Below are 27,226 nucleotides of genomic sequence, written 5' to 3'. Positions count from 1 at the left end.
AGAAGTGTGCCCAGTGGAGCTGCCTACAGAGCAGTCCTGATATGCTTCTCCCCTCCAAATCTTTATGTTGATCCAATCAACTTCTTAGCCTGCCAGCTGAGGGTTTATACAATCAGGTTCCAAATCACTGACAAAAATAATTGAAATAATCCTTCCAATGACTATTTCTTAAATTTTAGAATCCAATGACAGCTATAGACATGCCCCCCACCTTAATTCACCCAGCCACAATCTTTCAGAGTGCCTACTGTTCCCCACGCACAGTTCTCAACACTGTTGGAGAGATCGACAACGGAGGATAGACCAGGTCCTTCACTCATGTACTTTGCTTTCTCAAGGAGCAAAGGCAAATAGAAAATACATGAACAAATTATAAATCTAATCATTCCAATTAAGAATGAGCTTTAGAAAATAAATTTAAAGAGGATAACAGGTTAAAGAGTGATGTTAGATAAGGAGATGGAGAATAAAGATAACAACATGTGAGCTGAAATCTGAATGATAAAGAACCAGCTACAGAGGAGAATTTAAACTCTCTTCTAGCCATTTTAAAAAATAAATAGTTGAGATAATTAATATGCTAATTAGCCTAATTTGATCATAACATATTGTATATCCATATCAAAACATTATCCTAAAACCCACAAAATAGATGTTTTTTGTGCTGAGACTTGAAGACAAGTCTTACACATGCTCAGGATATTCTCTACAACACAACTACATCCCCAACCCAATATGTACAATTATTGTGTCAACTAAAAATAAAGTAAAAATAAATATCCACATCAACTATAAAATCTCCAAAGAAAAAAAGAAAGAACAAACTAGCACTGTGACTATCAGAGTATATAATGCCCTGCATGTAAATGAAAACTCATGACAACAAAACTGATAGTGTGGATACACTTACATGGCTATACTCAAATCCTTATAACATTCAAATCAGGAAGATTCAGTAAGAAATCTCCCCACCTAGACATTAAATATCATAAATAGTTGGAACATCAATTTTGATCCTAAAACATTACTTTTGTATTGAATCAATACACGCTCCCTCAATATTTGATATTATAGTCCTCAACCCAATAAATTGTATTTATTGTGTTTTAGAGCATTAACTAGAAAATTCTTTTCCTCATCTTTGCTTTCCTAATACTGCTTTATACTTGCTCGTCTTAGTCTCTTTTTTCCCTCTTGCATTATCCTTAATGTTAGTTGTTTCTCTAAAAATTAAAGTTAAATATAATGCAAATTATTTCATTTTGAGAATAAGGTGATAATTCTAAATTGCTTACATAATTTTTATAACAAAATTTAAATGTTAATCTCCTGCCTTTAATCTCATTTCTTTTTTGTACCTTGGTTCATATTACTTGTCTATTATATCTTTTTTCCTTTTCTCATTTTTTAATCTTCTCTTTTCAACATCTATATAGTGTAAGAGTAATTTCACTATATTCAATAATCCATTTCTAAATCTATTTAAGAACATTATTATGATTTTATACTTGGAATGGAGGAACAATGGAAAATATTTTCAATAAGTTTATTTTTATTTTTCCTGAGGTTTATTAATGCATGGCTTTGATCTGAAGTGATTGCAGTTAATAGGGTTTAGTATCTTCTCTCAAAATGGTGCTGAGATTTGGCATTGCAGAGGATACATTGAGCGGCAGTATCAATATTTGGATATTTACTTTGCCTGAGGGCTTTAATAGCAAAAAGCTCACAAAATAGTCTCTTGCATAAAAGTAGGAGATAATCATCTCAGCAGATGGGAATAACATTAAGAGAAAGCCTTTAAATCACTGGTATAGACAAGGCACGAATATACAAATTAAAGAAATGCACAACCTTTTCAATGAAATAATATCAGAAAAATTTCCAAACCCTAGAAATAAGATGGCAACCCAAATACAAGACCCACTTAGAGCCTAAATAGACAATATTTAATAAGATCTTCTCCAAGATACATTGTAATTAAGATGTATAATACCCAGAACAAGGATAAAATTTTTAAAGTTGGAAGAGAAAATGTTTAGAGGTAATATTTAGAGGTAAGCCAGTTAGATTTTCTATTGATTTCTATGCCAAGACCCCAACAACCAAGAGGTCTGTTGTTTCTTTTTTTTTTTAATTGAAAGGTCAAATATTATATAAATTATCTTATTTTGAGAATAAGGTCATAATTCTAAATTGCTTACATCAATTTTATAATAAAATTTAAATGCTAAGCACTATAAAATTTATTCTACATATTAGCTTTTAATATTATACAAACTATGCTGTTAGAAAAAAAATATATATATATATACATGTGTATATAGATATATATGTACATAGATATAGATATTTGAAGCCAAAACATCTTTTCAAAGCTGAAAGAACACTATTTAATTTTTATTGCAACAAGACACTAAAATGTGCCTAAAATTTTTCAAAAAAAAATTCTAAAGTATTTCACCATGTTAGTAATATAACTAAATAGAACTTATGCAGACCCCCAAAGTCAGCCATAGATAGACATAATAACAAATTAACCAAAAACAGAAAATAATAGTTCACAAAGTTAAAGTAAGCTTTTAAAACAATGTGAGGCTTAGTCATATGAAATTGTAAATATTAGATAATTTTAACTTACAAAAAAGAGATTCACATTGGTAAACTCAATATATTTTATATTGCTTTCAGAATTCCAACCACAGTAAATGCACTGAAATAAATCCTCCCTCTCAAAACAATTAAACAAAAACAGAACAATTCCACATTACCAAAGCATAGAATAGTGCACAATGTTATCAGCGTTCAGGTTCTTTATTGTTGTTGTTGTGATTATTATTATTATTATTGCAGCTTTATGATTATATAGTAGTTGGGCTCATACTGGTTAGGGGAATCATCCAACAAGAAAATAAAATGATTTTAAATATTCATGCCCCAAATGTCAGTGCATTTAAATACATGGAAACTGATTGGGTTCATGATCCTTCCTTTTTTCTTCCTCTGTATATTCCTGTCTTCCCACTACTCCCACCTTCTCCTTGAAATAATATATACCACGCCATGAAAAACGGGTACCAACAAAGTTTGCTATATCCAGCAAACCTAAACTTCAGAATTAAATATAAATTAAAACATTTCCATGATACACAAAAATTTCCACAATTTATAATACTAAGCTAGCACTACAAAACATACTCTAAAATACTCCATACAGAAGAAATGAAAAACAAATATCAGAAGCTGGGTATGGTGGCACACACCTGTAATCCCAGAGGCCCAGGAGGCTGAGGCAAGAGACTTTCAATTTCAAGGTCGGTCTCAGCAACCTAGTGGGAACCTCAGCAACTCAGCAAGACCCTTGCTCAATTTAAAAAAAAAAAAAAAATGAAAAGGACTGGGGATGTAGCTCTGTGGTAAAACACTCCTGCATTCAATAACTAGTACCAAATAAATAAATAAACATCAGAGCCAACATAAGAATGAATCTCACTAGAAGAATAGTCGAAGAATAATCAAGTCTGAATTAAATAAATCAAAATGTCAGGAAAAAATCATCTTTCTATAATAAAACTAAATGTAAAAGGTTTAAACTCCCCAACTAAAGCAGATTGGCAGAACATATGAAAACACAGACCAACCATAGGTTGCTTTATAAGAGAGTCATCTTATAGGGAGACATCTATAGGCTATTGGGAAAGGATGAAAAGCTATACTGTGTAAAGGGAGACTGAAAGTAAGCAAGGGTATCTATTTTCATAGCTGATAAAGATGCCTTCAACACAACATAAATCAGAATAGACACAGAAGGCCATGCCACACTGGTTAAGGGAACCATCCAACAACAAGATAAAATGATTTTAAATATTCATGCCCCAAATGTCAGTGCACTTAGTATAAAACAAATCTTACTCAAGATAAGAATCAAATAACCCCCAATACAATGATACTGGTGATTTTAACACACCTGCTTGACCAATAGATAGGTCACTCAAGTATAAACAAGGTAAGATTTCAGAAATAAAATGTAATATTAATCAAATGGACCTAACAGAACTCTATAAAATATTTGATTCATTAACAACCGAATTCACTTTCTTCTCTGCTGCAGATGGAACCTTCTCTAAAATAGACAATATTTTAGGACACAAAACAAGTCTTAGCAAATACAAAACAAAAAAAAAGAGATAATTTCTTGTATAATATTAGATCGTAATGCAATGAAATTAGAAATCAATAACAAGATTAAAAAATAGAAACCATTTTAACACCTGAGATTATGTATAAAATTTTGAGTGAGGATCATACCAGAAATCAGTAGAGAAATAAAAAATATTTAGAAACAAATGAGAATAGAGATACAATATATCAAAATCTTTGTGACAATCTGAAGGCAGTTCTAAGAGGAAAGTTTTAGATTTGAGTGTCTATATATTTTTTAAAGCAGAAATACCCAAAATAATCTAATATTAAAATTTAAAGACCCTAGAACTGAAAGAAAAAACTAATTTACAAAATTAGTAAAGGACAAGAAAAAAATATGATTTAAACTAAAATTAATTAAATTAATAACAAAGAAACAAGACAAAAAGAATTAATACAACAAAGAGGTGGTTCATTGAAAAGATAAAGAGTATTGATGAACATTTAGCCAATCTAACCAAAAGAGTCAATCCACATCAACAAAATTACAGATAAAAAAGTAGATATCACCACAGACACTTTGGAAATACAAAGAATTATTAGAAACTATTTTAAAATTTTAAACTATATGAACTGTAAAATCTACAAAATACTGACAAATTTCTTGACATATACAAACTACTCAAATTGAACCATGAGAATAGAGAAAACCTTAGCAGATCAACATCAAGCAATAGGTTTAAACGACAATAAAAAGCCTTCAAAGAAACACCGAAGATGAATGATTCTCAGCCAACTTGTACCAGACCTTTAAGAAGAACTAATGTTGAGTATTCTCAAATTTTCCCCTGGAACAAAAAGGGAGAGAACACTGCCAAATTTATTCTATAAAGCCAATATTACTCTGATAGGTTCTGAATGGATGCATTTCTTTGTAAAAATATAGTTTACTGAAACATTAAGAATATTACAAAAGCCTTGAATAATTTTTGAATGAAGTTAAAAACGCACATAAAAATCCATTGCACTCTAAAATTTTTAAAAATCAAGAAACAAGTGTCTTACCATTGTGAGAGTAAATGGATGGCTTTCCAACGCAGATACACTGGGACAGTGAAGAATAATATACTGAAAAAGCAACAAACAGATTAATTTTAAATTACTAAAAAAGAAATTCAACTATCCCAATGAAGCTATGTGTACTAATTTTTTAATATTTTTTATAATTAAAAAATTAAGGGTGTTTTTAAAGTTGTTGACCATTGACTCACCTGACCAGGTCTTGCTTTAAAATTTTCTTTGACCATTCGGATCTCCATGACATCTGATGGATGACTGATGACTGAGATGATGGTGACTGGCTTATTGCTCCGGATACACCTATAAAGTCTTTCTGCACAGTACAAGCACAAAGGTCCAGAAATCCAAAGCCAAGTCTAAAGGAGAATTTTCAAAAATATATTTCAAAACACTTGAATTGTAAGTATGTATATTCTGCCTGTATGCTTATTTTATACATTATGATAATAATATTTCAGCTTATATTTTAAATAATAAAATACAAATAAGAATGAGTCAAAAATAATAGATGCTCATTCTTTCAAAAAAAACAGAGTGCAAAATAAAATATTGTTGAGACCCAACCTTAAGCCCACACCCCAGGCATAACCATCATTCATTCTTTCTTACATCCATGTGTGTAAACAAAAATATAATGTATATATACAATTTGTCTCTGTAGAAGAAAATAAAAGCAAACTGAAACCTCAGATTTATATAAGGGTGGTTTTGGGGCGGGGGGAAGCACCAGTACAATGTGTAGTAAAAAGATAATGCATGCGGGGCTGTGGTCATTGCTCAGCAGTAGAATGCTCATGCTCACCTAGCACATGCGAAGCACTGGGTTCAGTCCTCAGCACCACATTTAAGTAAATAAATAAAATAAAGGTATTGTATCAAAATAAAACTAAAAAACAAAATATTTTAAAAAAGATAATGCCCTAGATATTTTATTGCATATTGTGTATATGTATAAAATGCACATATACACAATGCATACACATATTATATGCACATACATCTTTTAAAAATGAAACATTCCAGGCATGTTATTTACAATTTACTTTTAAATAATATGAGCAGATAATAATACTTATATAAAAGCTGTGACAATTTACAACTGGGAATTACCGCCCATGGGGCCAATGTTTCCTTTACAACAGCACACTATATCTCTCTCACCACTTTGAAGCCTCTAACTACATCTTACTTTAATGGTCATTTCTTAAATCTTATTTACATAGTTGATCCAGGACTCCCCCCTTCCATGAAGCTAGAGTGGGTCTCTTTTTTATAAGTTTAGCCCCACACTATGTGAAGAATAGACATGGAAGGGCAAGTTCTGCAAGGCAGCAACCTTGAAACTTTGAAACAATTACCCTTTAAGCACCAGGTTCTGCATAAGCAAAGTGGCAGTCCTCATACCTGCCCTGTCCAATACACAGCATTTGTGAAGCACAGAAAACTTATGGAAACAATAAATCTGATAGATATCTAGAGGATTATTACTAATGAAACCACAAAACTAGCACATTTATTCAAAAATCTTCTACAAATTCTAGTTTTTTACTTCTAATTCTTCTTTTTGTAAAGTAAAATTTGACATCAGTATTCCCTACCTTCATTCAGAACAGATAGAGCCAGGGTGGAATTTATATGTGGATAGTTCCCGCAGCTACAAGGAAAGATTAGGACCCTCACTAAACTCTTAGCTAAGTACTTGGAGAAGTTTTCCAAGACCAAGCATTTGGTCAAAGAACTAAGTTTGCATACTACCTGTACCATTTACTGTCTTAGAGGCTTTGATCAAGATATTTTATGCATTTTAAGTACAATTTCTTCATTAGAAAATTGAGGATAACAGTAATTGCTTCTAATAGTCATTTTAAATATTAAAAAATATATTAATACAGAACATTTCAGCACAGTGCCTAGAATATAAAGCATTCAATAAATCAATTATACCATTTGTCATTGATGATATTGTGTATAAATATTACAATATAATAACATACAATGAAATAATAATTAGTAGTATATAGTTGTCTTAATACTGTTTTTATTATTCAGCCAGGACTTCTCAGTATGCAAAGATCATAAAATTAATAAGCAGAAATTCTGTATAATTTCAAATATCATGTCTTCTGCCTTGGATTACCAGGTACTGTGATGTAATAATAGGTATTCTGAAACATCTTATGCATAAATGCACAGTGTCAAAATATGTTTAAATGTGATGTTGATCAATTGAATGGAGACATAGACTTTGCAGAAATCAAACATACAATTAATCTAACCTGGGGAAAATTAGCTTGGAACTTGGGTTCTTCCACACAAATCTTCACAAATGTTTTCCCGTTAAGCTCTTCTGGTTTTGAAAATCCTCCAGGAAATGGTTCATGAAAATGTTCTGAGACATATTCCAGTGAGGAAATATCCTGATAGTGTGTTTTGTTAAGATTGATGCAACCAGGAGGATGGGTATCCAAATTAATTTGATACTTCAACAGTCCTCTAAAATTAAATTAGAAACACATAGGGAGATTAAGAGAGAGAGAGAGAGAGAGAGAGAGAGAGAGAGAGAGAGAGAAATTGAAATGTATATATAAACAATGGGTTTTACTCAGCCTAAAGAAGAATGAAATTATGTCATTTGCAGGAAAACAGATAGAACTTGAGAACATTGTGTTAAATGCAACAGGCTAAATTCAGAAAGTCAAGGGTCATATATTTTCTTCATTATGTGTAATGGAGAAAAAGGGTAAGGTGGGGGTCTCATGAAAATAGACGAGAGACCAGAAGAGTAGAGAAAGAGTACCAGAGGGAGGAACAAGTGAAAAAGGAGAGGTACTTGCAAATGAAATTGACTAATTTATATTATTATATTGCATGCATGTATAAATATGTAACAATGAATCTCAGTAGGATGTATCATTATAATGAACCAATAACTTTTTAAAAACTGATACTTTTTTTTAAATCAAAAGTTAAGAGCATAAACAGTAAAACCATTAAATTGAATATATCATGGTGGGAAGGCAAAGGCCAAGGCAGTGCTGGCATCTGCCATCTGTCCAGTCTGACCCCGTTTTTTCCCTTTTGATCACAGTAAGTCCCCTTTCTCTAGTTATTTTTATTTCACTCGGTTCCTTAAAACTAGTCATCATAAAATCATAAGAAAGCATTCAGTGCATGTTAAAGGCATCTAATTACTGGGATGGATTATATGGCATTCATAGGAGACCACTCATACAGATAACAACTTTTAAAGGAATAGAGCAGACACAGCCTAGGTATTGAATGAATTAATAGAAATTAAATCTGAGCCAATATTTTTGTCATTAGTCATTCACAGCATTCTATTTATACAATAAAATTATGTACTATACTTGGACAACCCATTCATTTGATTCAGTTTCCATTACAACTAATGATTTATCCAAACATGTTGTTCCCACTGGTCATCCCAATGGTAAGTGGCTGACAAGTAACTCTGTCAAAAATTTAATTAATACTACTACCCATAAGTTGAAGAAACACTGATGTAATATACATAGCACTGTTCTAGGTGCTATAGTTCAACGAGGACTGAATTCTGCTTCCTAACCCTCCAGAAACTTAAAATCTACTTTGTAAGATATCTTCGAAGAAGATAAACTTAAGTCAAACCACAGATAATAATTATTATAGACTCTTAATAATAGTTTCATAAGGTATGGTAGACTCCAGGTCCAGGACAAAAAGAAATTTTATTCATATTTCATATAATTCTTGAAAAATATATGAACTTGAAATATTATTCTAATTTTACAAATTAAAAAATTATTTTAATTATTACCCTACTGTTACATAACTGTGTGTGTGTGTTTGTGATAAATAACAGAGCTAATATTTGAACCAAGCTCACTCAAATTCTATATTCTTCTCCTCTCATAATACAGCACTTTAGGTCACTGGATCCTCACAACCTACTACTGAAAAAGATAGGAAGAAGGAAGATTAATAATTATTAACAAAGGAGCATGTTTATAATTTTTTAATTAACAAAGAAGCATGTTGATTATTTTTTAAACATCTCTTTTCATTAAATAAACCTCAAAACAAAATAATCATACTAGGCGAGTATTTTTCCCCCATTAAAAACATGAAAAAACCCAAGGTTTTTATTCAGATAAATTAACTAGGTGATAGTAAAAGTATGGGTTTTAGAAATCAAGTTGCTCTCACTACATGAAAAGCATGTCAGTGGCTTAAGAAATGGATGTCAAAGATGTTCAAAATGAAAAACTCCTTTGAAATAAGGCTAGCTCTGTCTCTGTCCCCCCACCCCATGTGTGTGTATTTGTGTGTGTGTGTGTGTGTGTGTGTGTGTGTGTGAGAGAGAGAGAGTTTGCACACATGCATGTGCATGCATGCTGGAAAGGAGTAGCTTATACTTCAGGGTCTTAATTTCAGGCACAGGAATGCTGTCAATCTCTCCTCCCAAGTCCTAACAATATTCAAGTGACATAACCATACCATGTTCGAGGTCCTCAGAATGGTGGTATTGCTGCTATAAATTATACCTCTTAAGTCAATAAAATAAATACTGCTGCTGTTGTTGGCATATAATATCCTATAATTCCCTTTAATTTGAGAGTTTTATGTTATATTAAGCTATGTTCATGAAAAATAACACAGGCTATCTCTAAAAAAAATTATTAAAATTTTTCTTGTTTTATCTTAATTGGTATTTTTGTCATCACAAATGTGTGAAAAATAAAGACGAATAATGAAAAATAGCATTCATAAAAAAATCCAGTAGAGAATCTCAAGTTTATTGTGCTGTAATTTGCTGGTGAAGATACTGAAAGTTCCACTAGGGAGGGTCCTGGCAGGTTCTGAATTCAGCACTCAAAGGACAGATGCTGAGCATGCCAGACAGGTCTTGGTTGCTTCCAGGAGCATTTACATAAACTTATATCAAGTGTCTGTGGTAAGGTGGCTCCATCCTACTATGAGTGAACAGGTCTAGATCGGTTAGTAATCTGCCCAAAACAACACTGCTAGTGGCAGAGCTGAGACAGAAAACCCAGGCAGTCTGCTTCCAAAGTCTGAATCGTGCTCCTTCTGCTATACCAACCCTCCCCCCCTTGCAGAACATCCACTGTTTTTTATGAAAAAACCTGAAACTGAAGACTAATAAATGCATTGATCAAAATTTTACAGCTCTACATGCTTCCAGGTTTTAAAAAAGGAGGCAACATATTTGTACCAAACCAATAATTTTACGTGTCATTTTTCAAGTTCAACTGAATGCCATAACTTCATTTATTACTAGTTAAAAACAAAAAGTGTCCATTTCTTTGTCACCAGTATAAAATTTCTTAGAATTCTTAGAATATTTATCCTTAGAATAAAAATTCCATTAAAACCATATTATAATAGAAATTAAAACAATCTCTCTGAAGAATTTTAAATAGGAATATAAACCCAATATTAGGAATATTCAAATTGAGGGATAACATCAGATACTGTTTCTAAGGGGCCGCTCAAACTTTAGGGTCTTCACCCTGACAATATTTGTGAAAATTTGAGGTATTTATGTAGTTTTCACTACTGTTTTGAATCTCCAATACATTTATTTAATTCAGCAGATATAACATGCATGTCTTCTCAAATACAATAGAGCCCACTTAAGTAGCCTGAAGCTTATCTGTCACTCAATACTGACCCTGCATTTTGCCCTGTATCACCACCAAGATATACAACTGCCTTATATAGTGCCAAACTCTCCCATAGAATTTTCTGTGATGGTGAAAAGGAAAAATTCTGAAATGTCAGTAGTTACATGTGGCTTTTAAGTGATCAAAATGTTGAAAAACTGAAATTTTTAATAGTTCAATTAATTTAATGGAATATCTATAACACGGATCTAATGAATATAATCAAACATGAAAGCAACAAGAATACAAAAGCAAAGGATTAATGATATATGGACATATGTAGACATCCTAAGAATAGTAAAGATGAGTGATGAACTTGGATTATGAAATCCTGGAAAGAACTTACAGAGAAAGGTAATTGAAGGATGTACAGAGTCCAACAATTATAGGATAATGACATTCTAGTGTGAGGAAGCAGGCGACACAAAGTCACATGGTTTTTTCCCATTATTAATAGAAGAGACCATGTCTTATGCATTTATGCCTCAAATATTCATATTCTACCAAACCCCACCATCTCTTCAGCAAGTTTCTTGTATTTAATATATTTATTATGCCTTTCTTATGCATCGATTTTAAAAGTAAGCAATTACCTCATAATTTGTTTTAATAAGGCATGCACATTTAGGAATCAAAATAGGAAAAATTTTTATGTGTATTGTTGTAGCTTTCATGAATAAATAATAATTTAAAACAAAAAAAAAAAGAGAGAGAGAGAGAGAAAAGGGTAAAGATGCTAGTCAATGGTAAACACAAAACCTGGCCAGATAAAGACAGTGACATTGTGAGGGACTGAGGAGGGGAGGCAGGGAAAAAAGTGCTTCTTCTTATTTTATGTTCCAATGTATTATGATCCAAAAGAGAAATTCTGAAATACTTATGGAATGTCTGGTACTTTTCCATCATGAGAAATAAAGGATTTTATAATCCTTTATGTGTATCCATCAAAATACACGGCTGTGAATGCTATTGCTTTTGTGCTCACAGGGTCTGCTTTCAACATTCAACAGTGTTTCAAAAGGTAGAGTTTTGTTTTGGGGTTTTGTTCCTTTTTTCCCTTAAGGGGCATTAGAGTTATCCTATTTGGGGATTTTTGTTTGTATGTATTGTTTTTGTTGTTTGTTTTAATGCCTCACTGTCAAAAGGTCATAGAAAATAACATAGTAAATTGAATGAATACTGCATACAAATTATAGAACTACTTTATGGCAAAAGTTAAATATTAGAAAATACTGTGCTGCCAAAATGACAATCATGAAAATCATTCCTACCTTAACTTCATGTGAAGAATCTATAATGAATGCAGCATCATTTAGGTGACCTTTATGTGTTTGGTGATTTACACCCTTTTTAAAGAGAGAGCAAAATTACTGTCTCTTAGGAACATACTTTTTTCTTAGTATTCTATAACAAAAAAAATTTATAGTAAAAATATAACTTCCTGAGAATTATTTTTGCTGAGTTTAAACTACAAAACAACAATAACAAAAATATCAAAAAATTACATCATAAACTAGAACAAATTCTCTACTTTAAAATGTATCACAACTCTTCAGTTTATCTGGAAACCACCTGAATGTTTTCTTGTGAAAGTGAAGGGTTTGTCCTGTTTCACTGCTATTTATCTGGTACTTAACACAGTGCCTATAACCTGCAGCAACTAAATAGTCATTGAACAAACAGGTGACTAGGAATGTATAAACAACTTTTTGGTGTCATTGTTGTTGAAACACATGATTGAGTAGTCATCTGGTTTTAACAAAATTTCATTTTAAACTCATTTTCTACCTTCAAAAAAATGTCTAGATTTTAGTAAATGGTATTTAGTAAAATAAACCATGTAAGTTCAGGAAGATTACACAGTCAGTCAGTCTGCAACTTACATTATTCCTCTTCACTAGTTAGTATTGCTAAATCCAATCTTAAAGAAATCTCTGCCATGCCCCAAGCCAAACCTACCCTAAACAAACAGCTGTCATGATATTCAGATATTCAAAGCTTATTGTTAGGAGCATCCTAAGTTAGGGATGCAGTCTCAGCAGTCCTGAACATCGGAGTACCCACTCAACTTAATCTTTACCCCTTTCCCCACTTTGGCCCTGCAGGGTCCTTGCCTGTGACACCTGAGAGTCATGTAGCTCAACCACAGAAGGAACTTTGTCTGTCTCTTATTGGTGAGACTGTCCAAGCTTAAAAGAGAGGGCTGGCTCATGAATTTGTGATCTGTGCCACTCCACAAAACCTTGCTCTTAGGAAAACCAGGTCATTGCTTCAGTGCTCCAGTTATTTCCACTCCAAGTGAGTAATAATTTTTGATCAAGAAGCCCTGCATTTTTATTGTGCCATAGACTCTGCAAATTAAACAGCTGGTGCTGTCACGATCTCTATGCAGCTGACAAATCTAAATCCCAGAGTGTAAGAAATTAGAATCAAAAATTCTAATGCTGGGTACATCCTTTTACTGTTTCCTCAGTGAAAGAGAGAGATAATCTCATCCTCCCTAGTTCACAGATATGTTAAGAAAAGGGCTTTGACCTCTCATGAAGAAAAATATTAGTAAGCAACCATTATTTCTTAGTATTCCTTTACTGGCTTGCTTTACTAAAATGGCAATGGGGTATAAAAGAATTATTTCACATTTCACAAAAATACTAATGTGGGCTGGGGTTGTGGCTCAGTGGTAGGATGCTTGCATCACATACATGAGGTACTGGGTTTAATTCTCAGCACCACATATAAATATGAACAAAATAAAGGTCCATCAACAACTAAAAAGATTTTTTTTAAATACTAATGTAGTGACAATATTTCTTAAATTACATGAACTTTTGTTGTTTCTCCTTCCTTCTCACCATTCTAACCCTGTAAGTCCACCCAGAAATATCACTCTCAGGAGAAAAATTGAGATGAAAATTCTGTTAAAAAAAAATTACTTGATTTGAAGCTTGACACTTCCAACCCCCAAAGGGTGAAAAACAAAACCCATAGCTGGTAAGATTAAAAATTCATTAATACATGTAGTTTACAGTATAAATGACTTCATGTATACGAAAATGCTCTAAATATACTATTTCTATCTATCCACCTACACACATACACACACACACACATACACACACACACACACACACACACACATACACACACACACACATAAACCATGAAACTATAAAGCCTTATTATGGAAGAATATAGCACATGCCCTCAATCCTCAAAACCATCTGGTTTATAGGATAAAATATCAACAAATGTAAATAAACCATAAATCTTTACTCTGTAATTATTATACAAAAAAATCAACTTTTTAATAAAGTAAAAATCTTATGAATAGGAAATGAGAAGAGCCTACAGAATGGGAAAAAAATCTTTGCTAGCTACTCTTCTGGATTATGTCTAGAATACACAAAGAACTCAAAAACTTTATCATTACAAAACCAAATCAACCAATCAACAAATGGGCAAATGAACTAACAAACACTTCTCAAAAGAAAAAATACAAATGATAGAACTAACACATGAAAAAATTTTCAACACTTTCAGTAATTAGGGAAATGCAAAATGAAACAACTACTTGATGCCCTAAATTACAGATTTAACGTCATTCCAGTCAAAATGGCAGTCACCAATAGTAATAAATGCTGGAGAGGATGTGGGGAGAAAAGAACACTTTTACACGGTTGGGGAGATTGTAAATTAGTACAATCACTATGGGACTCACTATGAGATTTCTCAAAAGACTAAGCATGGAAGCACCATATGACATAGTTGTCTAATTCCTCAGTGTTTAACCTAAAGAATTAAAGTCAGCATAGTACAGTAATCCATGAATCCTATTTCTTTTCTTTTAGAATTTAGGGGGTTAGGTGGTTTTGTTCACTATATTTAAGGTCAAGACAGCAATATGTATGGAAGGGGAAGATCAAAGTAATCGACAAATTTTCAAGTTTACTTGGGACTCTATATTTACTGTGGAATTCCACTATCAAATTATCCCTCATATTGGGATACTAACTTCCTGGGTCACCTAACATTATAGGCAATACATTAATAGGTATGCATGATCCAAAAAGGCTAAAATATTTCTGAGCTGAACACTTTCAAAGCTAGATTTCAACCAGAGACCTATATTATCTTTACACATTTCATATCTCTTGCTTAAATTTATTCAAGGTTTAAAACATTGGATTGTAGCAGGGAATAAAAAACAAGAGGGTGGTTAAAGACATTTTTTTTTTTAATCCATGTATTTAGTGTGCTTTTCCTATATTGTGAATAATGTCTTTTTCCTTTGCCTTTCTTTTTTTTTTAATTGGTTGTTCAAAACATTACAAAGCTCTTGGCATATCATATTTCATACATTAGATTCAAGTGGGTTATGAACTCCCATTTTTACCCCAAATACAGATTGCAGAATCACACCGGTTACACATTCACATTTTTACATAATGCCATATTAGTGACTGTTGTATTCTGCTACCTTTCCTTTGCCTTTCTTGTTTTGTTTTGTGTGTGTGTGTGTGTGTGTGTGTGTATAAATTTTTTTTATTTTAGTTGTAGATGGACATAATACATTTGTTTATTTACTTTGTTAGGTGGTGCTGGAGATGGAACCCAATGCCTCATGTGTGCTAGGCAAGCACTCTATCACTGAGCCACAACCCAGCCCTCTTGTTTTGTTTTGATTTAATCTCTTTACAAGGACATACCGTAGAAGTACAAATCCTCACAAAAGTTCTCTTCTACAGCATTTTTATCAACTTTGGTCTATAGCCTAACTTATTTCTCTGTTATTTTCAGGTAATTTGAAAGAAATTTAAAAATTAAGGTATTCCATAAACATAATTTTATTCTTAATTTAATACAAAGTTATTACACTTATTATCATATGCCATAACATTTTGTAAAATATTTTTAAAGCAGTACCAAAAAAAGAAGGCATTTTATTCTAAATCTGCTTTCTGGGAGCACCAGATTTTACTTTTTCAAAACCTTTGAATCTATCTAACTTGAAGCAAAATTAAATTTATTACTTAAAATATTCAAAGATGCACATATATACTCATTTACTTAAAGAGATAAATCAAAAAGATGTCCTAGATTTTCACATTACATTAAAATATTTCATTCACAGGTGAAGACACTTTATAAATAAATAAATAAATAAATAAATAAATAAATAATTTGTGAAAAGGGTAAAGATGAATGCATAGATTCTGGGGCCAGATCTCCTATGTTCACTACTAGCATTCTTTAAGCACTAGCTGATTGGCCTGGGATAGTCATTTAATTTACCTTGTACATCTCATTTCTCCATCTGTAAAATGGAAATAACACCACTTACTATCCAGTGCTGTACATATTTAAAAACAAAAACAAAAAACTAGTCTGTGCTCATATAGTATATGCATAAAATGTTAAGTTCCTAATACATATTAAATGCTATCTAAACCTTGGGAAAATTATGAAGAGTTTCATTACTATCCTTTAAATGATAGCACAATTGTTAAGTTGGTCACTGTATATGTCATATTAATTTCTTCCAGTAGCATTTGTGGGAGAAGAAAACCACCCCTGTGTTTTTTATTCCTCCCTACAATCCAATGTTTTTAACCTTGAATAAATTTAAGCAAGAGATATGAAATGTGTAAAGATAATATAGGTCTCTGGTTAAAATCTAGCATTGGAAGTATTAAGCTCAGAAATATTTTAGCCTTTTAGGACCATGCACACCTATGGGATTCCAATGAAAACTGAGGAACCCTTCCTCATACAAAATGCATGTATTTACCTCAAAACTAAATATACATGTAAAGACATGTATATTCATAGTTTGTATGTGGGGTTCAGGAATTCAAGGATCCTCTGAATCCATTCAATAATTCCTAGGAATTATGAATCCAAGTTAAGAATCCTTTCTGAATAATAATAATAATAATAATAATAATAATGAATCCTTTCTGTATGGAAGAAGTGGAATTTTTAATACAATTTTTAACATAAATAACAGGCATCATACTGATAAGTCATTAAAAAAAAAATAGGCATCTAACCTGGGTACAGTGGCACACACATGTAATCCCAGGGGCTCCAAAGGCTGAGGCAGGGAGATCACAAGTTCAAAGTCAGCCTCAGTAACTTATCAAGGCCCTATGCAATTTAGCAAGACCCTACCTTAAAATAAAAAAAGACTGGAGATATGTCTCAGTGGTTAAGTGCCCCTGGTCAAAAAAAAAAAAAATGACATTTAGATCTAGGAAATATCAGAATAAAAGTCACCTATAAGAATGACAGAGTTCACAAAAGATTTAGACACTATCATAAATATCCAAATTCTCAACCCTCTACCTAAGATGGTTGTGGACATCTACTTACAATCTCGAAAGTGGGCCAAAGCTAAGCAATATCAGAATTATTACTTTTGGTTTCTAGTTCCTAAGTACCCATGCAGAGGCCCTGTTTGAGCAAAAGAATCCTTTTGTGATTCTGATGCAAGGTGGACATTAGAACGGTCCATAAACCTTTGAGGAACTTTCCCCAATGACTAGGAACAGGTAGAATGACCATATTGCCTGCTTTATCCACATTCCCTGTTTAATTATTAGTAGAATCCCCTTTTCATTCTCAAAAGTGCCTAGTCTGAGCATGTGCTGCACACTTTTAACCCTAGCAACTCAGGAGACTGGTGGGAGGATTGCAAGTTTGAGTTTAGCCTTAGTAATTTAATAAGACCCTTTTTAAAATAAAAAATGAACCAAAAAAAGAAAAGGCTGGGATGTGGCTTGGTGGTAGACTACCCCTGGACTTAATCCCCTATACTGAATAATTAGTTAATTAATTAATTCAATTTAAAAAATTCCTTGTTCAGAGAATAAATTACATAGTCACTGCTAATGTAGAGGCAATGAAAGGGAAACTGAAAAGGAATTAAAGTAAAAGTTTTCTCCCTCAGGGTTAGAGAAGGACTAGTTAATATACAATCTCTGGGACTGACTTTCTCTGGATGTTATCCAAGCTCCCATTTAATTTTCTAAGAGCAAGTGCCTCCCACCACCAAAAGATTACAAAGCCTGTCGTTCTTCCACATCACTGTGGGTGAAGAAGGGCCTCAGTGAAAATGGCTTCTAGAAGAGAATACACTGGACTCGCCACAAATTTTAACCCATATATATTAGGCATAAAGGCTTTTATCCTCTAAAAGAATATCCTTAATTTCCTCTTCCTGAGGGCATAATGGATGCAGAAAACTTCAAATCAACACAATAAACTTATCATTACAAATATTTGTCTAGCCCCAATTCATTTCTTGAGCCTAAACAGTGAAGCTGACACTGCCTTTGGTTCATTAAAGTCACAGTTGACAAAGGTCACCCACTGTGTTCCCCATGTTTTAAAGAGTGTTTATAGAAACAGAGAAAACTATTTCTTTAAATTCCCTAGAAAATATAATTTAAGTGGGCTGTAAATCATGCTCTATGATTAATCCTTGCCAACAAATAGTCCCCACTGGTAGATAACTGTTTAAAAGAAATTCAAGCTTCAATCATATGTTAAACAATAGTCAGAGGAGTCTTAGCTGGCAAAGAATATTATTTGCACTATAAATTTGCTCTCATTGGCATCCATTCCTTTGAGGAGGACCTTCCCTCTATCTTAATCAGAATCTATTCCTTTGAGGAGGAACTTCCCCTTTATCTTAACCAGAATTATCACACTATAAACTGTCTCTCATTTAAATACAAAATACAATCAGTGTCCAAACATTCCCATGTTAAAACCAGTAGGAGGGCTGACTCTGGAAAGATTGCAGAGGCTCAGGTGCCAAATCCCATTTACAATGCATCCTCCTCATGTCTTTCAAAAGGAGCAGGGTTAGGCTCTTAAACTCAGACTCTGTGACATTCTAATTTATTTTCCATATCCCTTCTATCAGTAAGTGAGAATAGAAGTATGTATCTCCTTTTGATGTTTTTCAAATGAAAAAGAGAAAGCAAAACAAAACAAAACAAAAACAACCACCCTCCAGTTCCCTCCACAGCTGGAAAGAGAGAATAGTTTTGACTAGTTTTTTTTTTTCCCCAACATATCTTTTGAATTAAAATATCTTTAATAAAACACAACAATAACAACTTCTTAGAAAATGTATTAAGATTAGAAAAAAAAATTCCCCTGGAGAAGGCTTCTTTTACAAGTTCCAGAATAAATATTTGTTGCTAAAATGAATTTTAGAGTCTTTGCAATATTATAAATATCATGGTCCTTTTAAGGAATATTCTTTTGATATGTTAAGCAGTTTTCACTGTTATATAGTTACCAAATTACTTAGCCTATAAGAAACTTGAGGCTCTTCAAAAGTGCTGTGACTCTGTGTAAGTTTCCAGAACGCTCAGTGAGAAGTGGAGGAGCAGTAGCTGCCCAAGTTTCACACTATTACATGCTCCTTCCAGCTTCAGCACACTGACTTCAGCCCACTCATTGGCTGTAGAAAAGGGTGAAAGAAACCACTTACTATGATGTTTTGGGGTCAAATCCAATGCCTCTCAGGCATAATTGAAAAAGGCTTAGAGGAAACTGGCTTTGAAGTATCATCATGACAAGAATACAAAAGAAGGAGAGAAATTTAAACAGATTTCTCAAGCTTGAAGTCCTCTCTGATATCAAGGAAAGGACATTATATGACACAGAAGAACAGGCAATTAAGAAGGGTGGAGCAGGTAGCAGTACCAGCTCTCCTATGGACATCTTTGATGTTTTTGGAGGAAGAAGAAGGATGCAGAGAGAAAGAAGAAAAAATGTTGTGCATAAGCTCTTGGTAATGTGAGAAGATGTACATAGTGGTGAAAAAAGAAAACTGGCTCTGCAAAAGAATGTACTTTGTGACAAATGTTAAGGCTGAAGTGATAAAGAAAGGAGCAGGAGATTGCTTCCCCACTTCCCAGGTACTGGAATGCAAATATGAGTTCATTAGATAGGACCCGGAATGGTTCAGCAAATTCAGTCTGTATATATGGAGTGCTGGGGCCAAGGGAAAGGGATCAGTCTTAAAGATAGAGGTAAACACTGTAATAGAAGGTAGTTGGAGAGAAGAAGATTCTAGAAGTTCATGTTGACAAAGGCATGAAAGATGGACAGAAGATAACATTCTATAGTGAAGGAGACTGAAAGCCAAAACTGGAGCCAGGAGATATTATCATTATGTCAGATCAGAAGGACTGTGTTCATTTTACTTAAGACTTTTTTTTTTTTTCTTTTTCATCTATGTGGATATACAGCTGGTTGAAGAAGCATTATGTGGCTTCTAAAAGCCAAATATCTACTCTAGATAATGGAACCATGGTAAACACCTCTCATCAGGCTAGAATGGCAAGCAGATCTCTTAATGGGGCCAGTGGAAAAAAACTTAGTACAGGCATTTTATATGCAGTAGTGAATGAGTGAAATATTATAATCATAATATGCTCACTATTTGCTACTGTTTGTTTTAATATTCAATTACAGTAGTGTTTTAAAAGTTAAATGAAGAATAAATGCAAATATAAAAATCACTGGCTTTGCCCTTTATGTATGATAACTTCAATACAAGAAGTTGCAAGAAGTTGTTTTTTTTTTTTTAATACCTGTAAAAACTACTTTTAAAAAAGTTCCCCTAGCATCTGATAGGCCATAACTTGTAGTTGATTTCAGCTGTGTACATGGACAAACAGACTGATTGTGGTGTTGATTTCAGTGTATGACCCTTCCTTGTTACGATGTTGAAATTAAAACTCTTAACTGGTGAGAAAAAGAGCATGAGTGAGAAAGAGAGTTGTGACCTTGAAATAGTTGAAAAATAAAATTATTCATTACTAAACAACAAAAAAAGAAAAGACATTTTTGGGCAGTTAATTGTGACATTTCTTCCCTGTATATCCATCAGTACTGGTAGTAGTATGATTTTTCTAATATTTATTTCATATGTCTATATTTTCCCTTTCATACTACCTTTCTTTGTTCAAACTTAAAAAAGATTATTTTATTTATCTCACTTAATAGATAAGAAAAAGAAAAGTAAAATTATCTGCCAAAGATTTTCAGTTATTAAGTGATGTAGTTTGTCACCCCCATGTTATTCTGATATCTTGCAAAGGAAAATTATTTTGAAATTCATTTGAGCACTGAAAAAAAATCTGAATTTAGTGTATATGAAGTGTAGCTTTTTAGAGTGGCAAACAATAGGCTTGCTTATAAATGATGAAAATAATCTAAAATAAAGGTAATAAGAATGAAAACTAGATTAAAATAAGGACACAGATGATTGTGAAAAATAGCCGGGTCCCGAATAACACTGATGGAGCATTTTCAGTGAGGAAAGTGAGGCTTCCCTCAGCCAATATCATCTCACACACACTAAGATTCTTGTCAGTGCTTAATTTGGTTTCCATTTGAAAAAAAAAAAAAAAAAAAAGATATAGAGAAGCTATGCAAAATGAAGGGCAGCATAATTTAATGTTAGGATTTGGGGTTTTGAAATTGGATGTCTGAGTTAAAATCCAAGATTTTCAACTTACTAGCTATGTCCTTCAGATAACGCTCTCTCTCACTGGCCTTGTTCTCTCATTGGGATAATGATAATAATAACAATAAATACAGGGTTGCTGGGAAAGTTTAATAAGATAAAGCATTAATAAGGTAAAAGATAAGCATTCCACAAATATTAACTGTTAATATATCCAAAGGAGAAATTTCAGAATATCAATGTAATTTATTTTGCTTTTTTTTTTTTTTTTTTGTGTGTGTGTGTGTGTGTGTCTGTGTGTGTGGTTCTAAGGATTGAACACAAGGGTACTTTACCACTGAGGTATATCCTCAGCCCTTTTTATTTATTTTTAGTCTTGAGACAGGTGTTGAGTCTGACCTTAAACTTGTAATCCTCCTGCCCCAGCCTCCTGAGAAGCTGGTATCACAAGTGTGTACCACCAGGCCTAGTGAGTATAATGATAAGATTTTAAATGTCATCATACAAGAAACAAAAGAACAGAATTTATACAAGGTGAGAGATTTGATTTTCATTGCCTCTGGAGTCATAGACTTTTAAGTCACTGGATAGAAATTATAGTAAAATAAATTCTGGTTAGAAAAACAAAAAACTTTGCGAGAATTAGAGCTTTGTAAAGTCAGAATGGATATCTTCAGAATTAGATGTTTACTTTGTGGGCAGATCAGAAGGAAGATAAAAAGAAGCAACATATTTGAGGTGACTAATACACCAAATAGCCTGATTTGATCCTTTCACAGGTAAACGTATATCAAAATATCATACATGCTTCATACATGTAAACATTATTTGTCACTTAAAAATAACATAAATAGAAGAAAATTCCTTGATATTAGGAAAACAAGCTTGTTCAAGATATCTTTTAAGATTCTGTGATTTAAAAAAAAAACTTATAAAATCATTTTTTGTTATTTTTTATATACAGACACTTTTTGCCTATGACCCTTGTTCTACAAAAGTGAAAGCTAAATATAAATATGCCTTCCTTTTACTTACAAAAAAAATAGAAAAGTAACTCTTAATATAATCCTCTTTAAACTTAAAAAGTCATTTTGAACTCCTGAACCTTTAAAAATTGACTATTTGAATTGCAAAGGAATACCTTTTTTCAGAGTTTTGATTCAGCAGAACATAAAGGCAAAAGAATGCATAATTAATTATACTGAAAATGATTATTTTTCTCATATCTGATAAAACTAAAGAGACAGAAAAAGAAAGAAGGAGAAAAGAGAAAGAGAAAAAGAAAGAGAAAGGAGGAGAGGAAGGAAGGAAAGAAGAAGAAGGAGAGAAGGAAGGAGGGAGGAAAGGAAGGAAAGAAATAGCTTACAATCCCAGATAACCTCAGATCACAACTTTGAGAAAGAAAATCTTAAAACTAAATTCTCAGACATATGAGCTCTCAAAAATAAGTGTCCATACACATACACACACACACACACACACACACACACACACACACGACCTTGTAGTAGAACTTAAAATAGTTTTCAAGTGAGTTTAAGTGAGAGTACTTGTGTTTTAATCCATAATTTATCGGGTAAGTGAACTTCAGCAAGTTACTGAATTTTTCTCAGTCTCAGTTTTCATACTTGTAAAAGTGTTTTAATAATATTATTCATTCTCATAAGATCTGGAACACTTAAATAGAAAGTCTATAATGCATTTGGAAATTATATTTAACATATAATAAGTATTACATAATTATATTTTAAATAATTATAGTCCTGAGTAGTATCTGCTTATCCATAATAAACTTTGTGTCCACAATCCTGGATGGGCAAACTAGTCACTTAAAGAATAAAACGGAAGGCAAATCCTCTCTACCAATGGTTTTCTTGGTATCTCAAGGCTCCATAGAATATGTTATCCCCACAAAGAGAAATTAATGGAAAAATCAAATCCACTAGCCCTCTCCCCCATGAGACAGGGATAGTTAGCTGGAAGTCACAATTAAATTGGTCAGCCACGTTTCCAGAAGAACTCTACATTCCAGAATCATGATACCAAACAAAGTTAACCAGGGCACATGAGATAAATCTATTTAATACTACTGTTTTAACCAGTGGTCTCCATAATCAGGTGGGAAATGGCAATATTTTGAATATGCACCCTGAAGTTAAACATATAATGTACCTAAAATTACCAATACGTCTGACAGATTACATTATAAAATGTTCTGAAAAAAGAACAAACAACAGGTTTGAACCTATCTCAAAACACTTTTTACCTGGAAAGGTTTTAGGCAAGAAAAATGGGAAATGCTATAGCTGTGTTTCTAGGTAACACTGTTTATTACTGGTAAAATACAAATGGAGTAGAAGGACACTGGATAAATTGTGAAAATCATTTGGGGACTGACAGACTTTAGCTCCTTGCCAGTAGTGCTTTTCTTGTGACTAAGGGTATCCATTGAGGGAACTTGGGCTGTTACAAAGTAACTGGTTCCAGTATAGTCTCAGCCTTATCCAAGGAAGGTAGTCCCTGACTTCCCATGCAGTCTCTTCATCTTAGAACTGAATTGCTACAGGGGGATTGAGGAGAAGGATGTGGAAAATTATTCCTGGGCAACTATAGGGATTGCCATTGAAGAAGCACTTGACATCACCATGTAGATAGACTATCCTTCCTGTCCTATATCTTTATACAAACCCAAGTACACTTGATGTCATTTAACAACTTATTATCTGATATGACTCTGAATGTCAAATCCAAACACACACACGTATAATAATCACACACATATATGTATACAAAAGTAGAGACAGGCCACTGCTGTGGCCCCCCATCTACCCACTGTCCCATCCTACTTCCATCTAGAGATAATAGCCAGGGCCAGAAAGACCATGACTCAGGACCTTCAGGCCTGATTATATGATAGGTGAGGTATTGATAGTCTGCAGGGATACTATAAGATTATAGGATAGAAACTGTAATACCTCAGATCCGCATTGCTAGAGAGGAAGACACATGAACAACATGAAAAAAAAAAAAAAAAAAAACAAGGGAATAAAATATCCCAAAGAAACTAAGATGCCACAATAATAGAATCCATTGACAGCACAGTAGATGAAATGTTAAGAGCAGGAGTTCAGAACATACATAATTAAAATGATCTGTGAAGTACAGAATAGTATAAGAGAGCAATTACAGGCAACAATTGATCACTCCTACAAAGAGATTAGAGAGCAAATACAGGCAACAATTGATCACTCCAACAAAAAGATAAGAGAGGGCCAGCATTGTAGCTCTGTGGTAGAGCACTTGCCTAGCATGTGTGAGACACTGGGTTCAATTCTTAGCACCACATATAAATAAATAAATAAATAAATAAATAAATAAATAAATAAATAATAAAGGTTCATCAACAACTTTAAAAAATAAATTTAGAAAAAAAAGAGATAAGAGATCAAATAGAGGTAACAAAAGGTTACTTCAAGAAAGTGATCAAGACTCTGGGAAAAAAAAAAAAAACAGCAATCCTTGAAATGAAGGAAACAATAAACCAAATAGAACATTCAATAGAAAGTATCACCAACAGACTAGATCACTTGGAAGACAGAGCCTCAGACAATGAAGACAAAATATATAACCTTGCAATAAAGTTGACCACACAATGAAGATGGTAATAAATAGAATGTCCAAGAATGATGGGATAAGATGAAAAGACTAAATATAAGAATTATTGTGATAAAGGTAGGCACAAACCAAAGGAATATACAACCTCTTAAATGAAATAATATCAAAAAGTTTCACAAAAATGAAGAATGAGTTGGAAAATCAAATACAAGAGGCTTACAGGACACCAAATGTATAAAACTACAACAAATCTATACTAAGGCACATTATAATGAAAATGCCTAGCATACAGATTAAGGATAGAATTTTAAAAGCTGCAAGCGAAAAGTTTTATATTACATGCATGAAGAAACTAGTTCAGATCTCAGCAAATTTCTCAACCCAGACCCTAAAAGCTAGTAGATCCTATAACAACATTTTCTGAAAGAACATGGATTCCAACCAAGAATCTACCAAAATTAAGCTTCAAATTTGATGATAAAGTAAAAAACTTCCATGATAAACAAAAGTTAAAAGAATTTATAATGAGAAAGGCTGCACTACAGAATAGTCTCAGCAAAATATTCTATGAGGAGGAAATGTAAAACAACAATGAAAATCTGCAAAGTGAGGAACTACACTGAAGGAAAAACCAATTAAAGGAGAAACCAAGTTAATAACCAAAAATAAACCAAAATGACCAGGAAAACAAACCATATTTCAATAATAACCCTAAATGTTAATGACCTAACCTCATCAATTAAAAGATACAGACTGGCAGATTGGGTTAAAAAAATAAAGACCTAACAATGTTCTGTCTTTAAGAGACTCATCTCATGGGAAAAGATATCCACAGACTGAGGATGAAAGGATAGGAAAAAACATATCACTCACATGGACCACATAAACAAGCAGAGGTTTTCATCTTCATATCAGATAAAGTTGACTTCAAACCAAAGATAGTCAGAAGGGATAAAGATGGTCATTTCATATGTATATAAACTATACTATTTTCTCCCTCTATTTCCATGGATTATTTTAAAGAACAACTAACTTTGAGAATACATCTTGGGTACATAATTTATAAAATACTTGGGACATATTTTTTGTGTAAAGCTTAGAATATGTGTTTAACCCTTTCATGGTGTTTTTCATTTGCATTTTGGACAGATTCTTGTCTTTGGCCATTTTAATTCTTTGGTTTTCATTGCAACTACTCTAGACCTTTTAAAACTAAAACCTAGTAACTCCAGTGTTATAAATTCTGCAATGGCAAGACGGTTTCTAAAAATGTAAGCACTAAAATATCTTCTTAAAGTACTTCACTTCTTATTTTCTTTTTTTTTTTTTAAGAGAGAGAGAGAGAGAGAGAGAAAGAGAGAATGAATTGTAATATTTATTTATTTTTTTTAGTTTTCGGCAGACACAACATCTTTGTTTGTATGTGGTGCTGAGGATCGAACAAGGGCCGCACGCATGCCAGGTGAGCGCGATACTGCTTGAGCCACATCCCCAGCCCACTTCTTATTTTCTTTTAGAAGATATTATGAAGTATCTATAGGGAGCTTTGAAAACTATTCATTGTGGGAGAAGCAACTCTGGTGTTCAATTTTGATACACTTTTATAATGATTTCAATAAAACATGCCATGATAGAAATAGAACAATGTCTCCCACTCTTGACGGCTATCCTTAATTCCAAATCAAATATTTTAGCCAATTCCCATGATAATTTCTATAGCAGTGACTTTCATTACCCCATTTTTAGGAACACATTATTTTGTTTTCTTAAAAAAAATATGTATTTAGACTTACCCTGAAACATGCAATATCAGCAGCATGTAGAAGACAAAGAAGAGGTTATGAGTATACCAGAAGATGTCATAGTTAGAAACCCTGAAAAAAATAAATCAGTTTCATTCTTACTTTATAGCCCATCCCATTAAAAAGAGAATGCATTGTTTCAAACATATATCTCACTTTAAAAAAAGCTAAATTTTGAGTTTCTGAGATGTATCTATTCATATAAAAATATTAATATATCATACAAAGAGCAATGACAAAAATTATAAGTAATAGTTTTATCATTTTGAATGTTCTTTGTATTTCAAAGACACATGGAAAGGATTAAAATAAGGTGTGTATTTTAAAGTTATGACATAAGGCTAAGAAGTAAGTAGACTGCTAATTTGTGCTTATTTTGTCCCTTTTAGTATTATTTTCAATTTCCAAGT

The 27,226-nt window shown here is 32.8% G+C and overlaps 1 protein-coding gene and 1 pseudogene across 2 annotated transcripts in view; one reads left to right on the top strand and one right to left on the bottom strand.

The window, feature by feature from the left end:
- The window catches only part of Nox4 (NADPH oxidase 4), a 159,761-nt gene that overhangs the window by 76,643 nt on the left and 55,892 nt on the right, over positions 1-27,226 (bottom strand). For both annotated transcript variants that reach the window (XM_076843892.2, XM_076843893.2), the window contains exons 8-11: positions 26,808-26,888; positions 7,500-7,716; positions 5,415-5,579; positions 5,209-5,271 (exon numbers count right to left, since the gene is read on the bottom strand). In XM_076843892.2, coding sequence (XP_076700007.2) covers positions 5,209-5,271; positions 5,415-5,579; positions 7,500-7,716; positions 26,808-26,888 — 526 coding nt within the window. The remainder of the gene's footprint in view (positions 1-5,208; positions 5,272-5,414; positions 5,580-7,499; positions 7,717-26,807; positions 26,889-27,226) is intronic.
- Positions 8,648-20,342, top strand: LOC143392102 (dnaJ homolog subfamily A member 1 pseudogene; annotated as a pseudogene).

Source organism: Callospermophilus lateralis, chromosome 2 (genome assembly GCF_048772815.1).
Source record: "Callospermophilus lateralis isolate mCalLat2 chromosome 2, mCalLat2.hap1, whole genome shotgun sequence".
NCBI classification, from domain to species: domain Eukaryota; kingdom Metazoa; phylum Chordata; class Mammalia; order Rodentia; family Sciuridae; genus Callospermophilus; species Callospermophilus lateralis.
Note: the sequence above shows the minus strand (reverse complement) of the source record. Positions and strands in the feature narration are given on the sequence as shown.